The sequence below is a fragment of the Pleurodeles waltl genome, chromosome 1_1, assembly GCF_031143425.1.
Source record: "Pleurodeles waltl isolate 20211129_DDA chromosome 1_1, aPleWal1.hap1.20221129, whole genome shotgun sequence".
Classification (NCBI taxonomy): domain Eukaryota; kingdom Metazoa; phylum Chordata; class Amphibia; order Caudata; family Salamandridae; genus Pleurodeles; species Pleurodeles waltl.
Window position 1 is genome coordinate 133,294,597 of NC_090436.1, and position 25,435 is coordinate 133,320,031.

General features: G+C 45.6%; 1 protein-coding gene across 2 annotated transcripts in view; it reads right to left on the reverse strand.

Moving 5' to 3' along the window:
• Positions 1–25,435, reverse strand: part of PIAS2 (protein inhibitor of activated STAT 2) — a 325,889-nt gene that overhangs the window by 160,532 nt on the left and 139,922 nt on the right. For both annotated transcript variants that reach the window (XM_069218886.1, XM_069218889.1), the window contains exon 9: positions 8,424–8,584. In XM_069218886.1, coding sequence (XP_069074987.1) covers positions 8,424–8,584 — 161 coding nt within the window. The remainder of the gene's footprint in view (positions 1–8,423; positions 8,585–25,435) is intronic.

Here is a 25,435-nt window from a genome sequence, read left to right on the forward strand (position 1 = left end):
TAGCATCATTAACAAAAGGCAAAAAGTTAGGGGATAACCATGCCAACAGTGGCATTTTCCCACACCTCCCATCTGTTACAGCTTGAAAAAGGATAGTCCAGGCCTCCTCCGGAACTCTAGGCAGCACTTGTGCGACCGTATCACAGAGAGTATGGGAATGGCGGCCCAAAAGGCATGCGGTATTCACGGACCGCAGTGCTAAACTGTTGGAAGAAAACAACTTCTTCCCCAAATTATCCAGGATTTTTGATTCCCTACCCGGGGGTGTAGCAGGGAATGCGCCAGATGAAGAAGAAGCCTGGATGGCAAGGCTCTCAGGTGTGGGCTGTTGGGTGAGGAATTTCAGGTCTAACAGCGAATACCGATGGTGGAGGGCAATCGTCCTATTCACAGGAGCTCCTGTGCTGGGTCTGGACCAAGTACCCAAAAGGACGTCTGTCAGAGCTTTATTAAAGGGAAGAAGGGGCTCGGAAGAGAAAGACCCCGGCTGAAGCACGTCGGTTAGGATATTAGGCCTAACCTCAACAGAAGGTAGCTCGAGGAACAAGAGGCACCCTGATCCGTAGCCACGGCAGGAGGACAGAGCATACCAGTGTAAGGGGAGGTGTCTAGACCACTGGTATCACTCAAATCCAGCACCCAGTCTATTTGGGGGTCAAGCTGGTATTCTAAAGGGTCCAGCGTCTCCTCAATACTCTCCCCATATCCATACCTACAAGAATAAGGGTCTGGATCAAACCTGGGCCCAGGAGAGCCCATAGAGAATGGAATTGGCGTTGAGTGATGTTGTTCCAGCTCTGGGTCGTCGGATATGAAGATGCGATCGACGAGGTTTGTGGGTCCAACCGACGTTGGGAGCGTCGACGTCTGACCCGACGCCGGGGAAGGTCATTGTGGCATGACCGGCGTCAGGACGAATCCACAATTGGATCCAGAGGGGCCCAACAGAGCTGTGTTCAAAGCCGACGACTTTGAACCTGAGGGGGCCCCCATTGACTCCCCTGTGCCCGAGGGCGCCGAAGGTGGGTCGGTTTGCCCAAAAATGAGGCGCATTGCCTCAATTTTCTTTAAGCTGGGCAGGGGTGGCTCCGGCTCCCGGGAAGCGCGGAGCCGACCCAGATGAAGGCTCCGATGACGGAAGCCTAGAGCGTCAACGCTCTTCCCCCGTCGCATCGTCCTTCTTCGACGACTTCTTTTTCTGACCCGAATGTCCTGATGAGTTGGAGGACGAGGAGTGGTGGTGACTCCGCAGCAGGTCTCGAGACCTTCCTCTCGAACAAGACTGTGAGCGCTGGGGAGCCAAGTGTCGTGCGGCCATGAGATTTTGGTACCGCTCCCTCAAAGATTTCAGGTTCATGGCCAGACACTCGGAGCACGACTTAGGGTCGTGATCCCGCTCCAGGCACCAGAGAGACACGAGGTGCGGATCCGTCACCAACATAGTTTGGTGACAGGCGTCGCAGGGCTTGAATCCAGTCTTGCGGGACATCCCTCGACGCATTCACGAACTTGCCAAAAAGAAAATCGGCCCACATTAGCAATGTCTACCCAAGCTAAATTACTTATCTAACAATACAAAAACACAAATCAAAAATTAAAATCCCTGGACAACAATTTATTTTTACAGAGGTATGTCAAGGGGCCAGGACTACCCATAGTGCAGAGTTTTTTTCTTACTGGAAAATAATGTTAACATGGCCCGAATTTCATTCAAAGTATCCAACTTATGTGCATTTCCTGGATCTAATCCTGTCATGTAATTGTGCTCATTAGGTGGTTCACTTTGTTGTTGTGATTGCTGCAGCAGTTTTCAGTGCCGTACTGGGATGCAAAGGGACAGGTTTTAAAAGCCTCCCTGAAAACCTTGTGTTCATTTGTTGAGAGAATAGGGAGTGAAGAAAGCAATGTAGGAATGTTTGCCCTGACGTGTCCTTTCCTTAACAGGGTCTTCATTTGTTGAGTGAATAGGGTGTGAGGGAAGCTATGTAGGAATGTTTGCCCTGACCTGTCCTTTCCTCAACAGGGTCATGGCGACTTGTACAGTCTGGTTTGATCATATTATGCAAATAGGAAAGTACTGTTGTGCTGTGTCCTAGAAGAATTCTTTGTTCGAGTCCAAGGATGACATAGTCAAAACCTAAGGGTTTCTAACTGTTGAGGACAAACCACTGACAGCGGAATGTAGAACTTGTGTGTGAAGGTGGAAGAAGTATGCATTGAGTGATGTTCCAGCAACATGCCAAGAGCACGGCTGACAAACCCACAAGTTGTATCCCCAATCAAACCACCTGAGCTAAAGTAAAGCCACAATGTTGAAGGTGGCTATGAAAAAGACTACCACAATCGAACCTGATGTATAACAGCTCAACTTGAAACATTAAGTACATCTATACCACAGGAAACAAGCTTAATTATATGCTGTTCTGTTTTCAACTTGCACAATGCACTATATCACTCCCTTGCTGTCCACTTTTGTAACCAAATGGTAAATAGTTGCTCTTTTTATGGGCGAGCCCTAAGCGTTCCCTCCCTCTTCTAATCTCTCTATAGGGGGATTTTAACTACGCCCATGTTACGTCAGTCACTTTCATTGGTTCATGGGCTTGCCTTTTAAAATCCACTGGTTTTCATTTGTGAAAGGCATGTGTAAGTCATTCCTTTTCCAGTGTTTAGACCTCCTCGAGAGCACCGGTAAACTACTGGAAACATAGGAGGCTCAATTTTTTCCATATGGTTTCTGGACTACTTGTTCTCTTTATTTCGTAGTGCCATCGCGCTGTGTTTTACGCAGCGCAATCGTTTTTATTTTTTTCATTTCATGTGGCAAGAAAAGTCCAGTTAGGAGTTTACAACGCTAATAGCTGTAACTCGACGTAATGTGAGACCCTTTACATTGCAAATGCTTGTTGCTAAATAGCATCTTCTCTGAGATGACTCACTTATGACCCTAGTCAGAAGGCCCTATTGCAAAGGTTAGGTTTTAGAGGAGCTGTTTGTACAATGCTCACTGTCTTAACTGTTGACACAGTTGATGACTAATATGTCTGTTTGTGTCTATGCCTTTTTATACTTACAAAACAGAAATGCTCCAGTGTTACCTGTGTGAGTTGGTTCTTTATGATCCACCTCGTTCTTTTGCCTTCAATTTCTACTGCTATTCAGATAGTACTCCCATTCATATCCATCTTTTCAAAATTCTGTCATTGACATTATCTTGTTTGAGGGATTGCTGGCCTTCAGTTTATTCCTAGATGTACAACTTTCTTAAACCTAATGCTGACAAGACTATGATTCTGCTCAGCAGAAGAGGTGAGAACAGCATGGTATCAACGGCCTGATCTCAGGAACTTGGCAACCCACCAAATCCTGTCAAAGTAGTTACAATTAAGGAGTCAAATGTGTGAAAAATGTCTCTCTCACCTCAGACCAACTAAGTTATCTTTCTTTTTTTCATTTTCTAGTCTTGATCAAAAATGTCTACTTACTTACTCTGACAACTACCGGACTTCAGTCCATGCCATTATACACACAATATATTATGCCAATGCAATTACATTTTGTTGCTAAACCTTTCAATATAGGTTGCTCACATGATACAAGTGATAGCCGAATTTCATTAAAAGGCCGGAAATTCACTTGAGTGTGGTCAAGCAGTATGCCTTACTATGTGCTGCATGAGCTGGATGCAGCCAAAGGTCGCAAGGAGTTATGAAAAGCTAGAAATGGGGTTTGTTAGAATAGTTGCCAGAGGTATACATCTTTGTCTAAGCAGGGACCACAGTCCTAATAAAGGTAATTTCACAACACACTCCAAATTATCCTGTGCTCACCCTCTGGTAGCTTGACACAGAGCAGCCAGGCTTAACTTGGAAGGCAACGTATAAAGTATTTGTGCTGTAGCTCATACAGTAACACAGTGAAATCACCACAAAAAATACTCCATACAAGTCTGGAAAAATAGATAAAATTTATCTGAATAATATAAGATAAAAATGACACAAATCCAATGTACACAGGCAAGTTATGAATTTTTAAAGATTAAATCTCAATAAAGCGCTTAGAAACCCAATAGCTCCAACTGGGGCTATCACAACGTCATTGACAGAGTCATTCCCAACAGTCCAATGCCGCTTGCGAGGGAGTGTGGCGCCAGTCACGGAGTCGCATGGACCCCCAGGCACAGTACCTTTGAAAACAATAAGCAAAGGACATTGCACAGTGTAGGGAAGGTGAAGCCAGTGTGGGCGTTGGTTCCTTATGGCGACCAGCGAGATGAGGCATCAGTTCCATACTGCAAGGCAGAGGAGGCGTAGGTTCCGTCCGGTTGCAGGAGAGCTGATGCTGAGTCAGTTCCTTTTGAGTCGTGGGAGGCGAGGGCGGGTTCGATGAATCCAGTCGATCAAGACGTGATGTGTCAACTTCACAGTGCCGTGAACACACTGCGGGACAGCAGCATCACGGCGATGTCAGACTTACGTTGCAGGCTGCAGTAGTTGAGTTCAGCTAGGACCACAGAGCCTGAGCAGGCAATGGTCCGGCATCGATGCTGGAGTCGCTGAAGTCTGTGAACTAGCTAGAAGCAAGTAGATGAAGTCTTTGCTGGCCCTGAGACTTCAGAATAGGAGTCAAGCTCAATCCAAGCCCTGAGAGAGCACTTATGGAGGAACCAGACCCTTCCAGCAGAATCAGGGGCCAACAGGCAGCAGGGCAACAAGCAGGGCAGCATTCTTTCCAGCAAAGCAGTCCAGAGGAGTCATTTGGGCAGCCAGACAGTCCCTCTGACACAGTCCAGGGTAGGTCCAGAAGAGTCAGATCTTGTGGTGTCAGAGACCCAGTTTATATACCCCAAAATGCCTTTGAAGTGTGGAAAACTTCAGAGAGTGGTTTTGAAGTGCACAAGTTCCCCTTTCTACCCAGCCCTGTCTGCCAGGATCCCTGTGGGGGTTATCAGTCCTTTGTGTGAGGGCAGGCCACCGGCCTTTGAAGTGTAAGAGAGAGACCCTCCTCCCTCCATGCCCAGGGAGACCCATTCAGTATGCAGATGTTACTGAGTGCCATGTGTTTATGTGGAATGCCCAAGGGAGGCTGTCAACCAGCACAGACCAGACGTGGACTGGAGACAGGCTGTAAGGCACAAGTGGCAGTAGTTGTAGAGAAATGCCCACTTTCTAAAAGTGGCATTTCCAAAATAGAAATATTAAATCCAACTTCACTAGTAAGCAGGATTTTCTATTACCTTTCTGGCCATACTAAATATGACAGGGCTACTAACCTTTTAGATCAGAATCTAACACTTAAAAATATATAAGGGCAGTTCTAATGCTGGCCCATGAGAGGAGCAGGCCTCACAGTAGGGGAAAACAAATTAGTGAGTTTTCCCCTACCAGGGCATGTTAAACACCAAGTATGTGTCCTGCTTTTTACTTACATAGCGCCCTGCCCTATGGCCTACCTAGGGCCTACCATAGGGGTGACATGTAGAAGAAGGGGAGTTTAAGTCTTGGTACGTAGTTTTAATGGCAAGTCGTAATGGCAGTGAAACTGCACACACAGGCCTTGAGATGGCAGGCTTGAGACATGGTTAAGGGACTACTTATGTGAGTGGTGCAACCAGTGCTGCAGGCCCACTAGTAGCATTTAATTTACAGGTCCTGGGCACCACCTAGTGCACTTTACTAGGGACTTACAAGTAAATAATTAAATATACCAATTAGGTAGGAACCAATGTTAGCATGTTTGAAGTAGAGAGCACATGCACTTTAGCACTGGTCAGCAGTAGTAAAGTGCACAGATTCCTAAAACCAACAAAAGCAGGGTCACAAAAATGGAGCGAGAGAGAGGCAAAAGGTTGGGGGGTGACCACCCTAAGGCTATCAGGCCTAACAGGCCAACTTTTAATCAGAATACTTGTAAAGGAGTCTCAAATCACTGTTTGAGAGTGTGGTGTTTGAAGAGCAGCATCAACTTTGGCACTTGATTAGTTTCCGAATGGTTGCCAACTGCAGAAAGAAATTAAACATGGTTCAAAAGGGTTCTTTGTACAAGTGAAGTCATGATGTTCTTGTGATGTCTGGCAGACAAAGACTCTACAGCAATCCTACCACTATGATAGTATTTACTCACCCTGTTAGTCAGTTGTGGAAAATGGGAATAAGTTAGCACCCAGCACCAACTAGTTTCCTTTCTTTTAAATTGCCTGGCTGGGACTCTGTATGATGGGTTTGGCGGGCTAAGACATATTTTGAAACTCACGTATTTAAACACGTCAAAAAACCTTCCTATTTTCGCTATTTCTTTCTGCGTGTCAATAACTGCAGATTTTCTATATTATGTAATTATCCTGTGGTCCCCCCCTTTGTTTATAAGTCTGGCATGCATCAAGACTTTTTGTTTCTACCAAAATATACTGTACAAATATACAAAAAAAAATACACACACAGAGGGGCTTTCAGTCAGCCCTCTTCACCCACTGATCTTTCACATTTTGTATTCGCCCACCACATCGTAAAACACTGGGCAATGGGTTAACCCACTTAAACCACTGACTCATCTCACTATGAGTGACAGAAATTGTCTGTGCACATCTACCTGAAAATTAGACCCCTTTAGTGCCAGGGACTGTTGTGTCTTTAGTTTACTTTGCCTATGCTACTTTATCTCCATTGCTTATCTTTTTTTTCTTTGTTTATGTGCTATTCAGTGCTATAAAACAGATTCAAATATCAAACATGCTCTCAGTGAATGAAAGATGTTTATTTCAAAGAAAATCCTGAAATTATATTAGCTGTGGTAAAGGACTGAGTGGTGGTACCAGTGTCTGCTGAATAACAAGTCCTGGCACAGCTGCAGCAGAGCTTTTTGAGTATCTAGTTATCAATGTGAAGGTGTCAATTTATTCAGGGGCTGCTACTGCAGAGCAATTTAGTTTTCTATATGACTTAAAATAAGGAAAGTATAGGAAGGACAGAAAGGCAAGGGCACTGTATTAAGCTTTTAGAAACAGAGCTTGCTGGATAATGATTTCTTATAAATTCTCCCAACTATCAACACTATTATTCAAGTGAAGACAGCTTTTTGCGTCTCTAGTTATCGATATGAAGGTGCAAATTCATTCTGGGGCTGCTATTATAGTACAAGTTAATTTTCTATATTACTTTTATGTATTTTGCTTAAAGAAATTATAGGAAGGAGAGAGATGTATTGTATTAAGATTTTAGAAATAGAGATTGCTACATAACGATTTCCTACAATTTCTCCTTACTAGCAACACTATTATTCAAATTAAGGCTTTTTTGCAAGCTGTATGGACATATCTAATTTAATTTGATGGGTTTTTTCTAACAAGCTCAACTGTTTGCTATTTTGCTTTCAGGAAAGAAGATTTTCAGCATCTAAGTCATTATCTTCTGTTACATTTCAGAAGATATGCTAACTAAAAACACCATACTCTTTCTATATTACCAAATCAATTCCATTTTAAACAAGCATTTACAATGCAACGGGTCTCGCGTTTGCTCATGTTAGAGCTGAACGCATTGTAAACTCCTAATCCGACTTTTCACCTATTGGGCAAAAGTGCATTTATGTACGTAACCCGAAAAAGTGAAATTAACTATGTAAAGCGCTCGACTTCTGCCAAGCGAGATCGCGCTTGTAAATTAGAGAAAAAGAAGTCCACGAGCCCGATAGAAAACAGCGAGCCTTGCATGTTTTCTGTACCTGGTCGCTGCGCTCGAGGAGGGCTAGCCACCGGAAAAGGCATGACCTATGCGTGCCTCCGACTAATGAAAGCAAGCAGATTTTATTAGGCAAGCCCATGAACCAATAAAAAACACTGACGTGAAGTTGACAGGGCTCCGAGCCCTTTTCTAAATACTAAAGCGTCTCGCTGCAATACGCATGCGCGAGCGCATGCAACACAGGCTCGACCTTAAAAAGGTTTTAGCTTCTTGTAGGCAGGGTTTAAAAGCAGATTTTAAAATCTCTAATGAGGGACTCAAAAGACCTCAAGAGCTATATATTTACACTGCATGTTTTAAATATCAAAGAAATAATTATAAAATCAATCCTATTCTTTTCAGCTCCTTGATAACACAAAGCTTTGCACGATTACAACAACTATGTTTTAATCAAATGGTGAAAGTTAGAACCGAAGTCTACATGGTCAGAAATGTAGCCACAGTCAAAATATTATTAATAAAAGGGATGCATATATTCAAGTCCTCAAAGATCAGTAATAATCCCGACAGTTCTTTTATCATTTAGATATATAAATAAGAAAAAATGACAAGTGAGCTTCTCAAATGAAATTCACGTCTGATGAAAATTACTCCTTTTAATATTAAAGAGTTACTGTACCATTTCATTCTTCCTAAGCAAACTTTCAATTCGATTACAAGACAGACATATTACTTGTTACTCACCCATCTAATATTAGGCTTTCGTACACAGCCTTTTTATCACACACAGGGCAGATCCACGTGGGTTTCTTTTCATTCATTTGCAGATAAAGCGCAGCGTCAAAGCACTGTAAATGTGTGCAGGTGATGGCGCGACACGGGATAGAGAGCCTCATTTTCCCCAGCTGAAGGACAAAAACATTGCATTGTGTTGTAGTACAAGTTACAAGCAATACACACAGAAGTGGAATTTCACAATGAAGCATTCACTAAATGATACTTCTTTAACATTATGTGCTATCCAGATACGTCAGTGGTTAGAAGACATAAAAAGTATTTAACCTCCCAAAAAGTGCACCAATGAAATAGCTATGCGGGTGAAACACTTGTCACTAGTACATACATCTATTTGATTCCTGGCCTTGAAGATAAACTGACCCTATCAGTTTTCAAGGGTGGAAACCCCATATAAATTTTTTTTATGTTTCTGTCTGGTAAACAATTATATCAAGGCTGTCCCATATGTCAAAGGCAATTGTGACTCTTCCTCTCTAATGTATTTCTGAGCAATTCCAGGACGAATTGCTAATTAACATGTTCGGCATCAGAGTGCATGAACCCTGAAAACTTTCTAAGTGCATGCCTTTAACAGTAGGAAGTGTTCACACAACCCCACATTTTTGCGGAACAGTCAATATATCATCTACATTCCATTGTGGATATATTGTATCCCTGTTCATAATTTTCCTTCAGGTACATACCTGTCCTGGCCCTGTCACTGGGCCTTGTGTCCTTTGCAAGTTTGCAAGATAGCTCCTCTACTCAATGCAGATCAGTAATGCTTTTTATATTGGGAATAATGTCTCGAGTTTTAGCCCGTAAGCTGGGGCTGGGAAGAACAATGTCCTAATTACACTGATAGAATATTTGTTTAATGTCATAGGATCTTACATTCACAACTCCAGGCTCCAATATAGCACTATTTTACAGAAGCCCATATATTCATCTTTGTCACGACACAGACAATTAAGACTTGTGGAAAGTGTGAAATCAGCAGCACCCACATTTTTCTATTGGTATTAGGAGTAGGCACCCCAATACCTAGTGGAGATGCCCAGAGAGCCAACGATTCAACATGTTTCAAAACCAACTTGATAGTTCATAATAGTATTTTTAAGGAAAGGAAGCCTTTGAGACACATGCGTCATCTCTGCCCTCTAATATTTCTGAATAGTAGAAGAAGTTAAATGTAGAAATGTACAATAAAGTAATAAAAGCATGCATAAGAAAAATGTCACTTATCCAGTGTACATCTGTTCGTGGCATTAGTCGCTGCAGATTCACATGCTTTGCATAGTCCGCCGTCTGGTGTTGGGTCGGAGTGTTACAAGTTGTTTTTCTTCGAAGAAGTCTTTTCGAGTCACGAGACCGAGGGACTCCTCCTCCTTTGGTTCCATTGCGCATGGGCGTCGACTCCATGTTAGATTGTTTTCCCCGGAGAGGGTGAGGTAGGAGTTGTGTATGCTAGTAATAGTGCCCATGCAATGGAATGAATAAGTATGTACAAAATGAAGATTAAAATAATATATTTACAAATGTACAAATGTTGAAGATTACTTCCAAACGGCTACAGGCTCCCGGGGAGGCGGGTGGGCGCATGTGAATCTGCAGCGACTAATGCCACGAACAGATGTACACTGGGTAAGTGACATTTTCCGTTCGGTGGCATGTGTAGCTGCAGATACACATGCTTTGCATAGACTAGTAAGCAGTTATCTCCCCAAAAGCGGTGGTTCAGCCTGTAGGAGTGGAAGTAGTTTGAAATAAAGTTCTTAGTACAGCTTGACCTACTGTGGCTTGTTGTGCAGATAACACATCTGCACAGTAGTGCTTAGTAAATGTGTGAGGCGTAGACCATGTTGCTGCCTTACATATTTCGTTCATTGGAATATTTCCTAGGAAGGCCATGGTAGCACCTTTCTTTCTAGTTGAGTGTGCCTTTGGTGTAATAGGCAGCTCTCTTTTTGCTTTAAGATAGCAGGTTTGGATGCATCTAACTATCCACCTGGCTATACCTTGTTTTGATATTGTATTTCCTGTATGAGGTTTTTGAAATGCAATAAATAGTTGTTTTGTTTTCCTAATTAGTTTTGTTCTGTCAATGTAGTACATTAGTGCTCTTTTGATGTCTAATGTATGTAGTGCTCTTTCAGCTATTGTGTCTGGCTGTGGGAAGAACACTGGTAATTCTACTGTTTGATTTAAGTGGAACGGTGAGATAACCTTTGGTAAGAATTTTGGGTTGGTTCTTAGAACTACCTTATTTTTGTGTATTTGAATACATGGTTCTTGTATAGTAAATGTCTGAATTTCACTTACTCTTCTTAGAGATGTAATGGCAACGATAAATGCAATTTTACACGTTAGGTATTGCATTTCGCAAGAATGCATGGGTTCGAAAGGTGGGCCCATGAGTCTTGTTAAGACAATATTGAGGTTCCATGAAGGAACAGGTGGTGTCCTTGGTGGTATAATTCTTTTTAGTCCTTCCATAAACGCTTTTATGACAGGTATTCTAAATAGGGAAGTTGAATGAGTAATTTGCAGGTATGCAGATATTGCTGCGAGATGAATCTTTATGGAAGAGAAAGCTAGATTTGACTTTTGCAAATGTAGTAAATACCCTACTACATCTTTTGGAGATGCATGCAATGGTTGAATTTGATTATTATGACAGTAACAAACAAATCTTTTCCATTTACTTGCATAGCAGTGTCTAGTGGAAGGTTTTCTAGCTTGTTTTATGACCTCCATACACTCTTGAGTGAGTCCTAAGTGTCCAAATTCTAGGATTTCAGGAGCCAAATCGCTAGATTCAGCGATGCAGGGTTTGGATGCCTGATCTGTTGTTTGTGTTGTGTTAACAGATCTGGCCTGTTGGGTAGTTTGACATGAGGTACTACTGACAGGTCTAGTAGTGTGGTATACCAAGGTTGTCTTGCCCATGTTGGTGCTATCAGTATGAGTTTGAGTTTGTTTTGACTCAATCTGTTTACCAGATATGGAAGGAGAGGGAGAGGGGGAAAAGCGTACGCAAATATCCCTGACCAATTCATCCATAGAGCATTGCCTTGGGATTGCCGGTGTGGGTACCTGGATGCGAAGTTTTGGCATTTTGCGTTTTCTTTTGTTGCAAATAGATCTATTTGAGGTGTTCCCCAAATTTGGAAGTAATTGTTCAGGATTTGGGGGTGAATTTCCCATTCGTGGACCTGTTGGTGATCCCAAGAGAGATTGTCTGCTAGCTGGTTCTGGATCCCTGGAATAAATTGTGCTATTAGTCGAATGTGGTTGTGAATTGCCCAATGCCATATTTTTTGTGTTAGGAGACACAACTGTGTCGAGTGTGTCCCCCCCTGTTTGTTTAAATAATACATTGTCGTCATGTTGTCTGTTTTGACAAGAATGTATTTGTGGGTTATCATGGGCTGGAATGCTTTCAATGCTAGAAATACTGCTAACAGTTCTAGGTGATTTATATGAAACTTTCTTTGATGTACGTCCCATTGTCCTTGGATGCTGTGTTGATTGAGGTGTGCTCCCCACCCTGTCATGGAAGCATCTGTTGTTATCACGTATTGTGGCACTGGGTCTTGGAAAGGCCGCCCTTTGTTTAAATTTGTACTGTTCCACCATAGAAGCGAGATGTATGTTTGGCGGTCTATCAACACCAGATCTAGAAGTTGACCCTGTGCATGTGACCATTGTGATGCTAGGCACTGTTGTAAGGGCCGCATGTGCAATCTTGCGTTTGGGACAATGGCTATGCATGAGGACATCATGCCTAGGAGTTTTAATACAATTTTTGCATGTATCTTTTGATTTGGATACATGGCTTGTATCACCTTGTGAAAATTTTGAACCCTTTGTGGACTTGGAGTGGCTATCCCTTTTGTTGTGTTGATTGTTGCTCCTAAGTATTGCTGTGTTTGACACGGCACAAGGTGTGACTTTGCATAGTTGATGGAGAAACCCAGCTTGTAAAGGGTTTGTATAACATAATCTGTGTGGTGTGAACACTTTGTTAGCGAGTTGGTCTTGATTAGCCAATCGTCTAGGTACGGGAACACGTGTATTTGCTGCCTCCTGATGTGTGCAGCTACTACTGCTAGACACTTTGTAAAGACTCTTGGCGCTGTTGTTATTCCGAATGGCAACACTTTGAATTGGTAGTGTAGTCCTTTGAATATGAACCTTAGGTGTTTCCTGTGCGAGGGATGTATCGGTATATGGAAATACGCATCTTTTAGATCTAATGTTGTCATGTAGTCTTGCTGTTTCAGCAGTGGGATTACGTCTTGTAATGTCACCATGTGAAAGTGGTCTGATTTGATGTAGGTGTTTAGTGTTCTGAGATCTAATATTGGTCTTAGAGTTTTGTCTTTTTTGGGTATTAGAAAGTACAGTGAGTAAACTCCTGTGTTCTTTTGTGGACCAGGTACTAATTCTATTGCGTCTTTTTGCAGTAATGCCTGAACTTCTAGTCCTAGAAGGTCTAAATGCTGTTTTGACATATTGTGTGTTTTCAGTGGGACGTTTGGAGGGAGTTGGAGAAATTCTATGCAATAACCATGTTGGATAATTGCTAAGACCCAAGTGTCTGTTGTTATTTCCTCCCAAGATTTCTAGAACTGGCTTAGTCTTCCCCCCACTGGTGTTGTGTGAAGGGGTTGAGTGACCTGTGAGTCACTGCTTGTTTTGAGGGGTTTTTGGACCTTGAAATTTTCCCCGGTTTCTTGGGAATTGGCCCCCTTTGTATTGGCCTCGAAAGCCTCCCCTTTGGTATTGTCCCTGGTAGGTAGGCGGTGTTGTTTGTGAGGTGCTGGCTTGAGTGGCTTGACCTCGAAACCTTCCTCTGAAAGTGGTTTTACGAAATGTGCCAAATGTGCCTCTGTCCTGCGGGGAATAGAGTGCGCCCATGGCTTTAGCTGTATCAGTGTCTTTCTTTAATTTTTCAATTGCAGTGTCCACTTCTGGGCCAAACAATTGTTGTTCATTGAACGGCATATTAAGCACTGCTTGCTGTATCTCGGGTTTGAAGCCGGATGTGCGCAGCCATGCGTGCCTCCTTATTGTTACAGCAGTATTTATTGTTCTTGCAGCTGTATCTGCTGCATCCATAGAAGAACGGATTTGGTTGTTGGAAATGTTCTGTCCCTCTTCAACCACTTGTTTTGCCCGTTTTTGGAATTCTTTTGGGAGGTGTTCGATGAGATGCTGCATCTCGTCCCAATGGGCTCTATCATATCGCGCTAGGAGTGCCTGCGAGTTGGCGATGCGCCATTGATTTGCAGCTTGTGCTGCAACCCTTTTCCCCGCTGCATCAAACTTGCGGCTCTCCTTGTCAGGAGGTGGTGCGTCGCCTGATGTGTGTGAGTTGGCTCTTTTACGAGCTGCTCCTACGACAACTGAATCTGGTGTCAGTTGTGATGTAATAAAAGCAGGGTCTGTGGGCGGTGCCTTGTATTTCTTCTCCACCCTTGGAGTTATTGCTCTGCTTTTCACTGGCTCCTTAAAAAATTGTTTAGCGTGCCTTAGCATCCCCGGGAGCATAGGAAGGCTTTGATAATTGCTATGGGTGGATGACAGGGTGTTAAAGAGGAAGTCATCCTCGATAGGCTCTGAGTGCAGCGATACATTATGAAACTCTGCTGCCCTAGCTACCACCTGTGCATATGCCGTACTGTCCTCAGGCGGTGAGGGCTTAGTGGGGTACGACTCAGGGCTATTGTCTGATACTGGAGCGTCATAGAGATCCCATGCGTCCTGATCATCTTGGCTCATGGTGGTATGAGCTGGTGATTGTGGCGGAGTCTGTGCCGGTGATATATGAGTTGTTGGTGGTGGAGAGGGTGGTGGAGTTACCTTCTTTACCACCTTTGCTTGTGGTGTCTTGTCTTGGTTTTGGAAATCTAGTTTTCTTTTCCTTCTGATTGGGGGAAGTGTGCTGATCTTCCCTGTCCCACTTTGTATAAAGATCCGCTTTTGCGTGTGATCTACGTCTGTTTCTTTTAATTCCTCCTCAAATCGGTGTTTTTGTAGTTGGGAGGACAGTGATTGTTCCTCTGAATAGGAACTGGCTTTCGGTTTGTTTGCTGGGCGTTTTGGTACCGAAACCGTGCCTTTTGTTATTTTCGGCTCCGACGAGATTTTCCACTTTTTCGGCGTCGCACTCTCTCGGTGTCGACCATCTTCGGTGCTGCGATCTCTGTGCCGAGCAGCTTCGGTGCCGCTGTCTCTGTGCCGAGCAGCTTCGGTGCCGCTATCTCGGTGTCGACCCTTTTCTGCGGCACTTTCTCGGTCCCGAGATTGCTGCGTGCCTGTGTCTCGACCTGAGTCGGACGATCTCGGCACCGTCTTGCCCTTCTTCGGTGCCGATGGACTGTCACCTACTTTATGGGTTGAGCCATGGCCTGTTGGCAGTGGCGTCCCCTGGGCTTTGTCTGTTTTTCCCTGTGATGTTTGTTTCGACGTCTTACTCACGGTTTCTTCGACGTCGAATTCTTCGGAATCCGATTCGTGGATGGAGAATGCTTCTTCTTCTCCCTCTTCCTCGAACCTTAGTTGTCCTGTCGGCCTGGACGCCATCTGTAACCTTCTGGCTCTTCGGTCTCGGAGCGTTTTTCGACAGGCCTCACACGTCTCTTCTTTGTGCTCGGGTGACAGGCACAAGTTACAGACCAAATGTTGGTCTGTATAGGGATATTTACTGTGGCATTTAGGACAGAATCGGAACGGGGTCCGTTCCATCAGTCTCGATGTTGCACGCGGTCAGGCCGACCAGGCCCCGACGGGGGATCGAAATTACCCCGAAGGGCTACCGGAGCTCCTCTGGATTCGGTGTCGACTCTAATCTAACTCGATACCGAATGAAACAATACCGACGAATTTTCCGTTGATTCTGACTAACTTTCCGACCCGAAACACGGAGCGAAAAGGAACACGTCCGAACCCGATGGCGGAAAAAAAACAATCTAACATGGAGTCGACGCCCATGCGCAATGGAACCAAAGGAGGAGGAGTCCCTCGGTCTCGTGACTCGAAAAGACTTCTTCGAAGAAAAACAACTTGTAACACTCCGACCCAACACCAGACGGCGGACTATGCAAAGCATGTGTATCTGCAGCTACACATGCCACCGAACCTTAGGTTACTAGTGAATTCAACCAAAACAAAACTAATGATTTGTTCACACCTTAACCTTTCTTCTCAAGTACAAAATGCCACTGTACTGTTGGAACATGTTAACGTACATTCTTGCAGGATTGATCATGCAGTCAAAACATCTATAAGATCCCAATCACTGATTGCGTTATGGCATTGCTGTTTTAAGAACAAAGGTGGTCAGCATAAAGTAAAATCAGTTACATACAATGGCAGTTCATGGGAATTTTTGGTATATTAATAAACAATGACTATATCTGCCAATATGTGGAATTCGGAAACACTTTTTTAACCAAGAGAAAACCTTTCCAAACAAACAAACAAACAAACAAATAGGCAATCTCTTCTCTCCCTTTTAAGCTCTTCTGAATGCGTAGTCCTTTGTTTATTACTACTACCTGCGTTTTAAATGGTGGCACGTGAGCAAGGGTTCTTAGCCGGAATGCGTTGCATGGATTCATGTCAATAAAGATGACTATTTGCTGAGGAATCCTGAACGTGCGGTGCATTTGGACTTTGTTTTTGGTGGAATTAATAGTTTGGGTCGGCTTCCAAATCACGGAGGAGAGTGCATGTTACTGCGGATTTGCTGTTCTGTGTGTGTATATATATATATGCATATATATATATACATATATATATTTATTAATTAAAGAGTGGTGCTAGCCACTCTCTAGTTAGAGTGAGGGTGTCCAGAGATAGGATTTTTGGGGATTTTTATCCCTTAATAACTTTGCGTCCAACATGCAGACTTGCTGCCCCGGTTTCATTTTTGGAGTACTGAAAGTTTTGTGGCATTTGGTCAAGGGGATGCAAAGTAAATAGGAGGGTTCGACAACGGGCTTGAAATCCAAGGCATTCAATGCACAGACTTTAGTATTTTTTTTTTTTTATAACCAAATGTTATTGTTTTCAGTGAATTATGGCAACAACCTTTTAACACAGGTACAACCGAACAGTTCAATTGTAATACATTTACTGTGTACATGTTTTTCTTTCCCTCTCGGGGGAGGGCATACGTATTTCCTTGATCCCGCACAGTGAGTAGGAGGAGGACGGTTTGGTCTAATCTATGACAGTGTTCTGAGCCAGGGGCCCCATATCTTTTCATATTTCCGGGGACATCCTCTCGATTCATATATTTGTTTCTCTTGGATTGCGCACCAGTCTACTCCCTTTCTCCATTTCTGCAGGGACGGGCCGGCAGGCGAGGTCCATGCCACGGCTATGTCTCTTTTGGCCACCAGCAGGGCTGTCCCGATGAACGCTCGGTTGGCCCGTGATCTCAGTCCCCCCCCTCCATGATCCCTAATAGTGCCATAGTGGCGGAGAGTTGGAGTTTCGTCCCTATTGTCTTATTTAGTTCGTTTAACACCTTTTCCCAGTAGATCTGCAGAGACGGACAAGACCAGACCATATGGAAAAAGTCTGCGCGTTCCATGTCGCAGCGGGGGCAGCGGCTGTTCAACCATAATCCTGCCCGCAAAAGCCTATTAGGCGCCAAGTATGCTTTGTGTAGGTAGTAAAATTGTATGGTGCGTAATTTTGCTGATATGGCTAGGGTTTTGGGGGCTTCTAGTGCTTCTGCCCATTCAGAGTCTTCTAAAGCCCTGATCCAGGTCTCCCACCCCGCCCTCATCGAACTCGCGTCTCCTGGCGTGTTGTTAATCAGCATTCTATAGAGTTGTGATATTCCTTTCCCTCCCATGCGTCCCATTAGTGTTTTGGCTTCGAGGGGGTTAAATTTCGGTAGCGGATTCTTGGGGAGTTGTGTTCCTATGGCGTGTCTGAGTTGAAGGTATTTTAAAAAATTGTATTCGGGATAGTTGGAACTCTGTATGTAGTTCCTGAAAGGATTTTAGTGGTTCTCCCTTCCATATGTTTCCCAGCACTGAAATCCCCAATGTATCCCATTCTGCAAATCCCTCCAGTGTGGCGGTGGTGTTCATCCATTTCCCTCTCCACAGTGGGGTCTGCAGGGTGATTACTGCATTCCATTGGGTGTGTCTCAGCGCAGCCCCCCATGCCAGGAGGGCGGCTCTAGTTGTCTTGCCCATACATTGGGGAAGAGGTGTACCGTACAGCGCATCTAGGATGCGTGGGAAGCCTAGAGTGTTCAGTTCCATTTGGTATGCTGGGTCTGACCACCCTCCGTTAAACCAGTCATGTACTGTTAGAATCTGTGTCGCCAAATAGTATAGGTATGGGTCAGACATCCCCAGGCCTCCCTCATGTGTGCCCCTCTTGCAGTTTTTTATAGCTACCTGATGTCTGTTTCCGCCCCAGAGGAATTGTAGTGTCGCTGTTTCTAGGGTTCGAAACCATGAACGCGGGATGGGGAGGGGAAAGTTCTGAAAGGCATATGTTAATCTGGGTAGGATCATCATTTTATATAAGGCTGCCCGCCCCATTATGTTCAGCAGTAACGTCTGCCATCTCTGTAGGTCTGTCTTGACTCGTGCTAACAGTGAGTCTATGTTCTTTGCCCAGGTCAGTTCCGGCAGGAGGGCCACCCAGACGCCCAGGTATTTAAAGCTTAGTCTGCGGAGGGGTATTGTGTCCTGCCAGTCGAAGCAGTCTCAGGTATTTACCAAAGGGACCAAGACCGATTTGGCCGGATTCATCTTCAGGCCTGAGGCCGTTGCAAAGCTCTTAAGGAGTTGGAGACTGCGTGGGCCAGATATGCTTGTGGTGCCCATATAAAGTAATACGTCATCTGCGTATAGAGCTATTTTATCTTCTGTAGCATGTTTCCATTTCCAGCTGCAGTATTCCGGATCTGTTCGGAACATCTGAGCCAGGGGTTCTATAGTTAGGGCAAAGAGAAGGGGGGACAGCGGACACCCCTGTCTTGTTCCCCTTCTGACTTCAAAGAGTGATGATAGGATTCTGTTAATTTGTACCCAGGCCGAAGGGTCCGCATACAACGTTCGGGTTAGTTGACAGAACCTCGGTCCCAATCCCGCCCTCCGCAGTACCATGAATAGGAAGTTCCAGTCCACGGAGTCAAAACCCTTCTCAAAATCAAGAGCAGCGCTAGGTCACGAGGTAGTTTGTGTCTCTCATCGAGGGACACATGAAGGCAGCGGATACAGTGACGGGTGCTGCGGGCTGTCATAAACCCACATTGGTCTGCGTGGATCAGTTGTGGTAATACTCTTTTGAGACGTGTTGCGAGTATGTTGGCTAGGATCTTGACCTCGCAATTAATCAATGAGATCGGTCTATAGTCTGTGCAGTGTGGTGATGGAGGATTAGATTTAGGAATCACTACTATGGTGGCTTCATCCAGCCCTCTCGGGAAGCGCCCCTGTTGTTCTACTTCTGTGACAAGGGCCATCAGGTGTTGGATTAGCTCCTTCCTATATTTCTTGTAGTATTCTGCTGGGAAGCCATCAGGGCCTGGGGTTTTTCCAGCTCTCAGTCCCGAGATGGCGTTGCTTATCTCTTCTTCTTTCAAAGGCTCGGCTAGAATCTGCGTCTCTAGAGGAGGCAGACGGGGCAGGGGGATTGTGTCTAGTAGTCTACGGCCGTGGGCTGGGTCGACGGCGTCTGAGGCCTTATATAATGTTTTGTAGTAGCGGGCAAAGGCCTCTGCTATATCTTGGTGTTTCTCGACTCTGCCCTGTTCTCCGTCCCATATTTCCGAAATAATGGCTGAGGCTCTGTGGTGGGAGGTCAGCCAGTGTAGTAACTTCCCTGTTTTGTCCCCCCATCCATATATTCTTGCTGTACTTGCTTGCCAGAGAGCTTTTGCTGCTTCTAGGGACAGATCTCTGATTTCTTCTCGTATCAGGGACAGCCGTCTTGCCCCCCTCTCGTTGGGGTTTCCTTCTTGTGCTAGTTCTAGCTCGGCTGCTTGTTTCTCTAGTGATTCAATATTTTGAGTTTTTTGACGTTCTAGCTTTATCAGGCCTCTGGCTGACCCTCTCAGGACAGCCTTGCCTGCCGCCCACAAGATGCCAAGCGAAGCCACCGATCCCTCGTTCAAGCCAAAATAATCGTTTTGTGCCTTTTGTAGCTGTTCTACAAATTCTTCGTCTTGTAAGTACTAAGCATTTAATCTCCACATGGGTCGGTTCGCCTGCCGGGCCCGACCTAGAGCTATGCATAGTGGTGCGTGATCAGATATGCCTCTTGCCAGTATTTCAATATGTGATGTGGCCCCGCAGTCTACGCTGGGTAGTAGTATCAAGTCTATTCGGGATTGTGAGCCGTGTGCTGCTGAGGTGTGAGTGTATTGTCTGTGTCGCGGGTGTCTCAGTGGCCATATGTCGCTGAGTCCCATTGCTGTCATCCAGTTCGTAAGGCCCGTCGTCATGTCCCGTCTGTGGGTGGTTATTGGGCCTTCCACGTCTAATTTAGGGTTTGGGACTGCGTTAAAGTCGCCCCCCATCACAGTCAGTCCTGAGGGTAGGTCTAGGAGGATTTGTGTTAGTTCTTTAATGGTTCCTCGTTGTAGGGTTGGGGGAATGTATATACTGACTATGTTGATTGTCATTCCCTCTATTGTCCCAATGATGGCCACGAATCGGCCTTACTTGTCCTTCCGGGTCTGCATCACCTTGAGGGGAAAGGAACGGTGTAGAAGGATCGCTACCCCTCTCGAACCCCTCGTGAACCCAGCGTGATAGACTGTCAAATCCCCTTCTCGCTAGGAAGGGGCAGTGCTCTCTGGCCAGGTGTGTTTCTTGCAAGAGAAGTATCTCTGGTTTGTGTCTATGTGTGAAAGTGAACACTGCTGTGCGTTTAATCTTATCTAGCAGCCCGTTTACATTCCACAAGATGGCCTGTATTGGGTACATCAGGGTTTGTGTGTAAGATTGTCTTGGCTCTGCCCTGCGGGCGTGATTGTTTTAGGTTCAGGGTGTCTCCCTCCCAGATCTCCCCATGTATCTTCGAGAGCTGTATTACTTTTTCCCAATTTGTTTGTTGGTTGTCCTGTGTTTTAGCCATTTTTAAAATCAACAAACATGTCAACGTGACAGTGAACGGTGTCTTACCCTCTGCTAATAGGTGTAACGTTTGAATCCCCCCAACTCCCTCCCCACCCCATACATCCCCCCAGAAGCATCTGTCGCCCTTACCCCTAAACATCGCACCTTGAACCCGGCGAGATGGTACTTCGAACTAAACTAACTAACTGGTTGAGCAGTGGTGGACCCCTCCATGTTGTCGGATCAGTGAATTGAAGGCATTTGCTGGTATTATTTGTCGGAAATATTAGTACTTTAGTTTGTTTGCCTTTCTCCCTCTCCTCTCTCCCCTCCCAAAGACCCTTCTCGAGCCCCCTATTATATAATCGGGCTGCAGGATAGATCTGTGGTTCCCGGCGAGTCGGCCCGGCCCGGGGTGGGGTGGGCTCTGTTGTTTCGAGTCTCTTCCATTTTCTTTTTCATTAGCTGTCCGTGGTGATCTTTGGCCTTTTGGGCTTGCAGGCATGGGAGCCGTCGACGGGGAATTCGAGCGGGAGCTCCATCCCCCTCTGCGTGGTCTCGACCTCGTGCGGTGTCCCTTGGTGATTGTTCGTTTTGGTCGGTGGTTGAGTTTGCTTCCGTTCAAAGACCAATCAGTTTGTTCCCCGATCTGTCTGAGTGGCATTCCTTCTGTTAGCCATGTCCATGCCGCGGTTGGTTGTTCGAAGAAGTGTGTTCTGTTCCCATGGACTACCCTCAGCTTCGCAGGGAATAGTAAGCGGTATTGGATGTTCATTGCTCTTAGTTTTTGCTTGACTTCTAGAAAGGAGCGTCTCATTTGTTGTACATCCCGTGTGTAGTCAGGGAAAAGGAGGACTTTAACTCCACTGCAGAGGAGGTCTCCTCTGGCGCGTGCTTCTTGTAGGATGTCTCTGTCCTTGAAATTGAAGAGGCGGAGGATTACTGGTCTCGGCGGGGATCCCAGCAGAGGTCTCATCTGAAGGCCTCTATGTGCCCATTCAATAGCGAACCATGGGGTAAGACGGTCCTTCGGAATCCAAGAGCGAAACCATTCCTCCAGGAACGCGGTAAGGGACGCTGTGGCTGTGTCTTCCGGGAGCCCAACCATTCGGAGGTTGTTGCGTCTTGACCTGTTTTCAGCGTTTTCGGCCCTTCGGTGCAACTCTGCCGTTCGAGATATGAGCACGGACACTTGTGTTTTTAGGGTCTTTACCTCGTCCTCCACCATGGATATTCTGGCCTCCGCCTCCGTGATTCGGGCCGTGGCATTGCGTAGGTCTTGGCGCACCAGAGTCGCTTCTTCCCTAACCTCTTCGACTCTAGCCTCCACTGCGGCCTGGGACGTGTGGATGGCCTGAAGGATTGTCTCTAGGTCTCTGGAGGTTGGTGCTTGGCTGTCTCTTTCGCCCGAGGTATGGGCCTCTGTTCGGGGCCCGCTGCGTTTGTGGCATATTGTTCTATCCTTGTCTGGGCTGTCGATTGTCTTGATGTTTTATCTTTGCCCATGGTCTTATTACGTTTTTGGCCAGGATCAGAAACCGCCCTTGTTTAAGTTCTTGTTGTCTCTGTATGGCTGGTTATGGCTGGTTTCCACCTCGATCTCCTTCCCCCTCCGTCAGTTCGTCGTCCGGGCCCAGGGTGAGTCCGTTTTTGCTGCGTCTCGTATCCACACCGTCTTAAGGGTCCAAGCGATTTTGCTGTGAGGATTGGTGGTTAGGTCTGCATCGCCTGCAGTCCATAAAGCGTGGGCCACGGGTTTCCACCCCGGTCTACTGTGCAGTGGGTGACTAACCGATCTTTTGTGATTGGTGGTTGTGGCCTCGATTCGTAGAACTCGGACGCGGGCACGAGAGCCCGAGGGGCGACCCCGGTGTTAGGCGTTTTCCCCCTCTCTCTCTCCCGGGGGGGGGGGGGGTGGGGGGGGGGGGGGAAATGGCGGCAAGAGCGATGGAGGGGAGGAGGATTGTCTATCCGGAAGAGGGGAACCTCTCCATCAGGGTACCCATATTCTTCCCTACGCCCCGGTTCCAGTCACAATGGGCCTCGGCCCAGTACCTCTGCCTGTGGTCGTCTCGGTGGTGGATCACTTCCCTCCGATCCGCAGTCGTGATCCAGCCCGACCTCCACGTCCCAGCTTCGGGCTCCGGCCTCCTCGCCAGGAAGGGGAGGTGCAGGAGAGAAGACGGGGGACAGAGGGCCCTCTCCCCGGGTCCGTCCCAGTGGGTTTCGCTCTCTTTCGGGGCTTCCGCGCCCCCGGCGCTCTCAGTTCCCCTTCGCGGCCAGCCGCAGGCCGCAAACTTCCAGGTCCGCCTGGGCCCTCTTGCGGTCGCGACCCGGGCTGCTCTCCGCCTCACCGTGCGACTCAGTTCTGGGCCTGGCCTCCACGTTAGGGAGGGGGAGGAGGCAGGGGGGTAGGCAGGGGGCAGAGGGCCGGAGACAGCCTCAGCCTCTTTCCCGGGGTCCGTCCCGGTGGGCTCCGCCCTCGTCCGGGGCCTCCGCGCCTCCGATGCTCCCGGCCCGTCCTTGCGGCCGCGACTCCGCGGGTCTGTCCGGGCCTCCGTATCGAGCCCGAGCCCCGCTTTTACCTCTCGTCTCGGGGCAGGAGGTCTTGGCGTCCTCTCTACGGGAGGAAGCCACCTGGGGGAGGAGGATTCCGGGCGGATGACGGAGGGGTCTGGAGCACTATGAAAGTGCGTCCGCCATCTTGACGCCTTGGCCATGCCCCTCCAGACTTTAGTATTTAGCATCTCGCAAAAATAGCAAGTCAGATTTTGCTAAAAATAGACAGCATTAGATATTAGGGTACGCAGATGATTCTTTTGGGTACTGCAGCTAAGTAGAATAAGTACTCCCTAAGTTATAAGGTTTTTCAACTAAATTATATCTTGTATCACAATGCTACTGAAAGTAGCAAAGAAGGCCAAATAATAAACTAGAATGCATATGTAAAGTTTCAGGTTTACTACATGAACAATTTATGGTTACATGCTAATGAAAACCTATGAACAAACACATAACAGACAGAATACATCTTAATTTACATCACTTTTCTTTGCATGCTCCTGACTTACAAAATAAAACACGCCAAACAAAAAACATCTTTCTTCTGCACACCTGTGCAACAAAATGAAAAATTGCCCTAGCAGTGAGCCACACAAACTACTATTTGGAGGACACGATAACTGGCCACCAGGAAAAACAATAATAATCTCAATTGTTATAACAATAACTGCCTTTCATTCACATTGCCCTTCATATGTAGCACAATCCAACTAAAAGTAGCAAGGAAGCCGAAAAAACAAACTGAACTGCATATGTAAAGTTCAAGCAACACTACATGGACACCTAAAAGACACATTTATGTCACATGATTATGCAAACCAATAAGGAAATATATAACAAATACAATAGATGAAAAGAAAGACAACACATTAAATCTGATTGCCATTCTGCAGCTACAGCTAGTATTCGCGAAGATAAGAATTTGACGTACTGCAAAAACGGCTCAACAGATGCACATGAAATTTGGCAGGATTATACATTATGGTGCAGAGATGATGCTTTTTGGGTACTTCAGGTAAATAAGGTAAGTATTTTTTTAAGTTAGAAGGCATGTAAACTTTGCGATATCTGTTACTGCTGTAGTTTCATGGAATTTCACAAACGTTTGTGAAACTATAGTGTTACATAGCTGTAAACTTATTTAAAAAATATGAACAAATATAAATATATTTCCCTACCTATTGCCACTTACATAAAGTGGTAGTAGGTATGGACCTACTACTTACCTCTATCTAAGACCCTAACACTGAACACAGCCAAAGTGTAGGAAAAACATTATGGCTGCCTTTTCAGTCTTAAAAACAGCCATTACCCAATTATATTCTGGCTTGTCAATAACATGTACCACAGTATATAATAGTTATATATATATATATATATAAATAAATATAACTAAGGCCTAGTTGTATTAATGGATTCGGATACCCTTGTGACACTCATGATGTTGCATGGTAATGCAATATTAATGTCAGGTTCACAAAGGTACGCAAGGCCGCCATGCATGGCCCTTCGTTGATTGGTAAATGTGCAGAAATGCAAAGAAGTGCAATCCGCTGTTTTGAGTTAATCTGCATACCATATTATACATTGCTGCTAAATTTCACTTACATCCGTATGCCACACCACTGAAGACACTCCACTATACGCTATTCCACTTTATGCTTCTCCACTGAATGCTATCACACTGTACGCCACTCCAGTCTACGTCACTTCACTGTACGCCATTCCACTGGATGCTACTCCATTATACGCTATTCTACTCTACGCCATTCTACTGTACACCAACCACTCCACTATACTCTATTCCACTATATACCACTCCACTCTACAACACTCCACTTTATGCTGTTCCACTGCATGCTACTCCACTGTACGCTGCTCCACTCTATGCCACTCCAGTGTATGGTACGCCACTCTGTCACTTCATTCTACATTATTTGATTGAACCCCACTCCAGTGTGCACCACTCCACTGTATGCTATTACACTGTACCCCTCGCCACTGTACACTTCAGTCTACACCATGCCATTACACTCCACTGTACACTACTCCACTATACAATATTACATTCTACGCCACTCCACTGTATGACACTATGTTCTCACCACTCCACTCTACGCCAGTCTACTACAGGCTATTACAATGTATGCTATTCAACTCTACGCCTCTTCAGTGTATGCAACTCCATTGTATGCCACTCAGCTACATGCTAATCCAGTATAAACTATACCACTATATGCAATGCCACTGTATGCCACTCTACTGTACACTACTACACCCCAGTGTACGACACTCAACTCTACGCCACTTTAT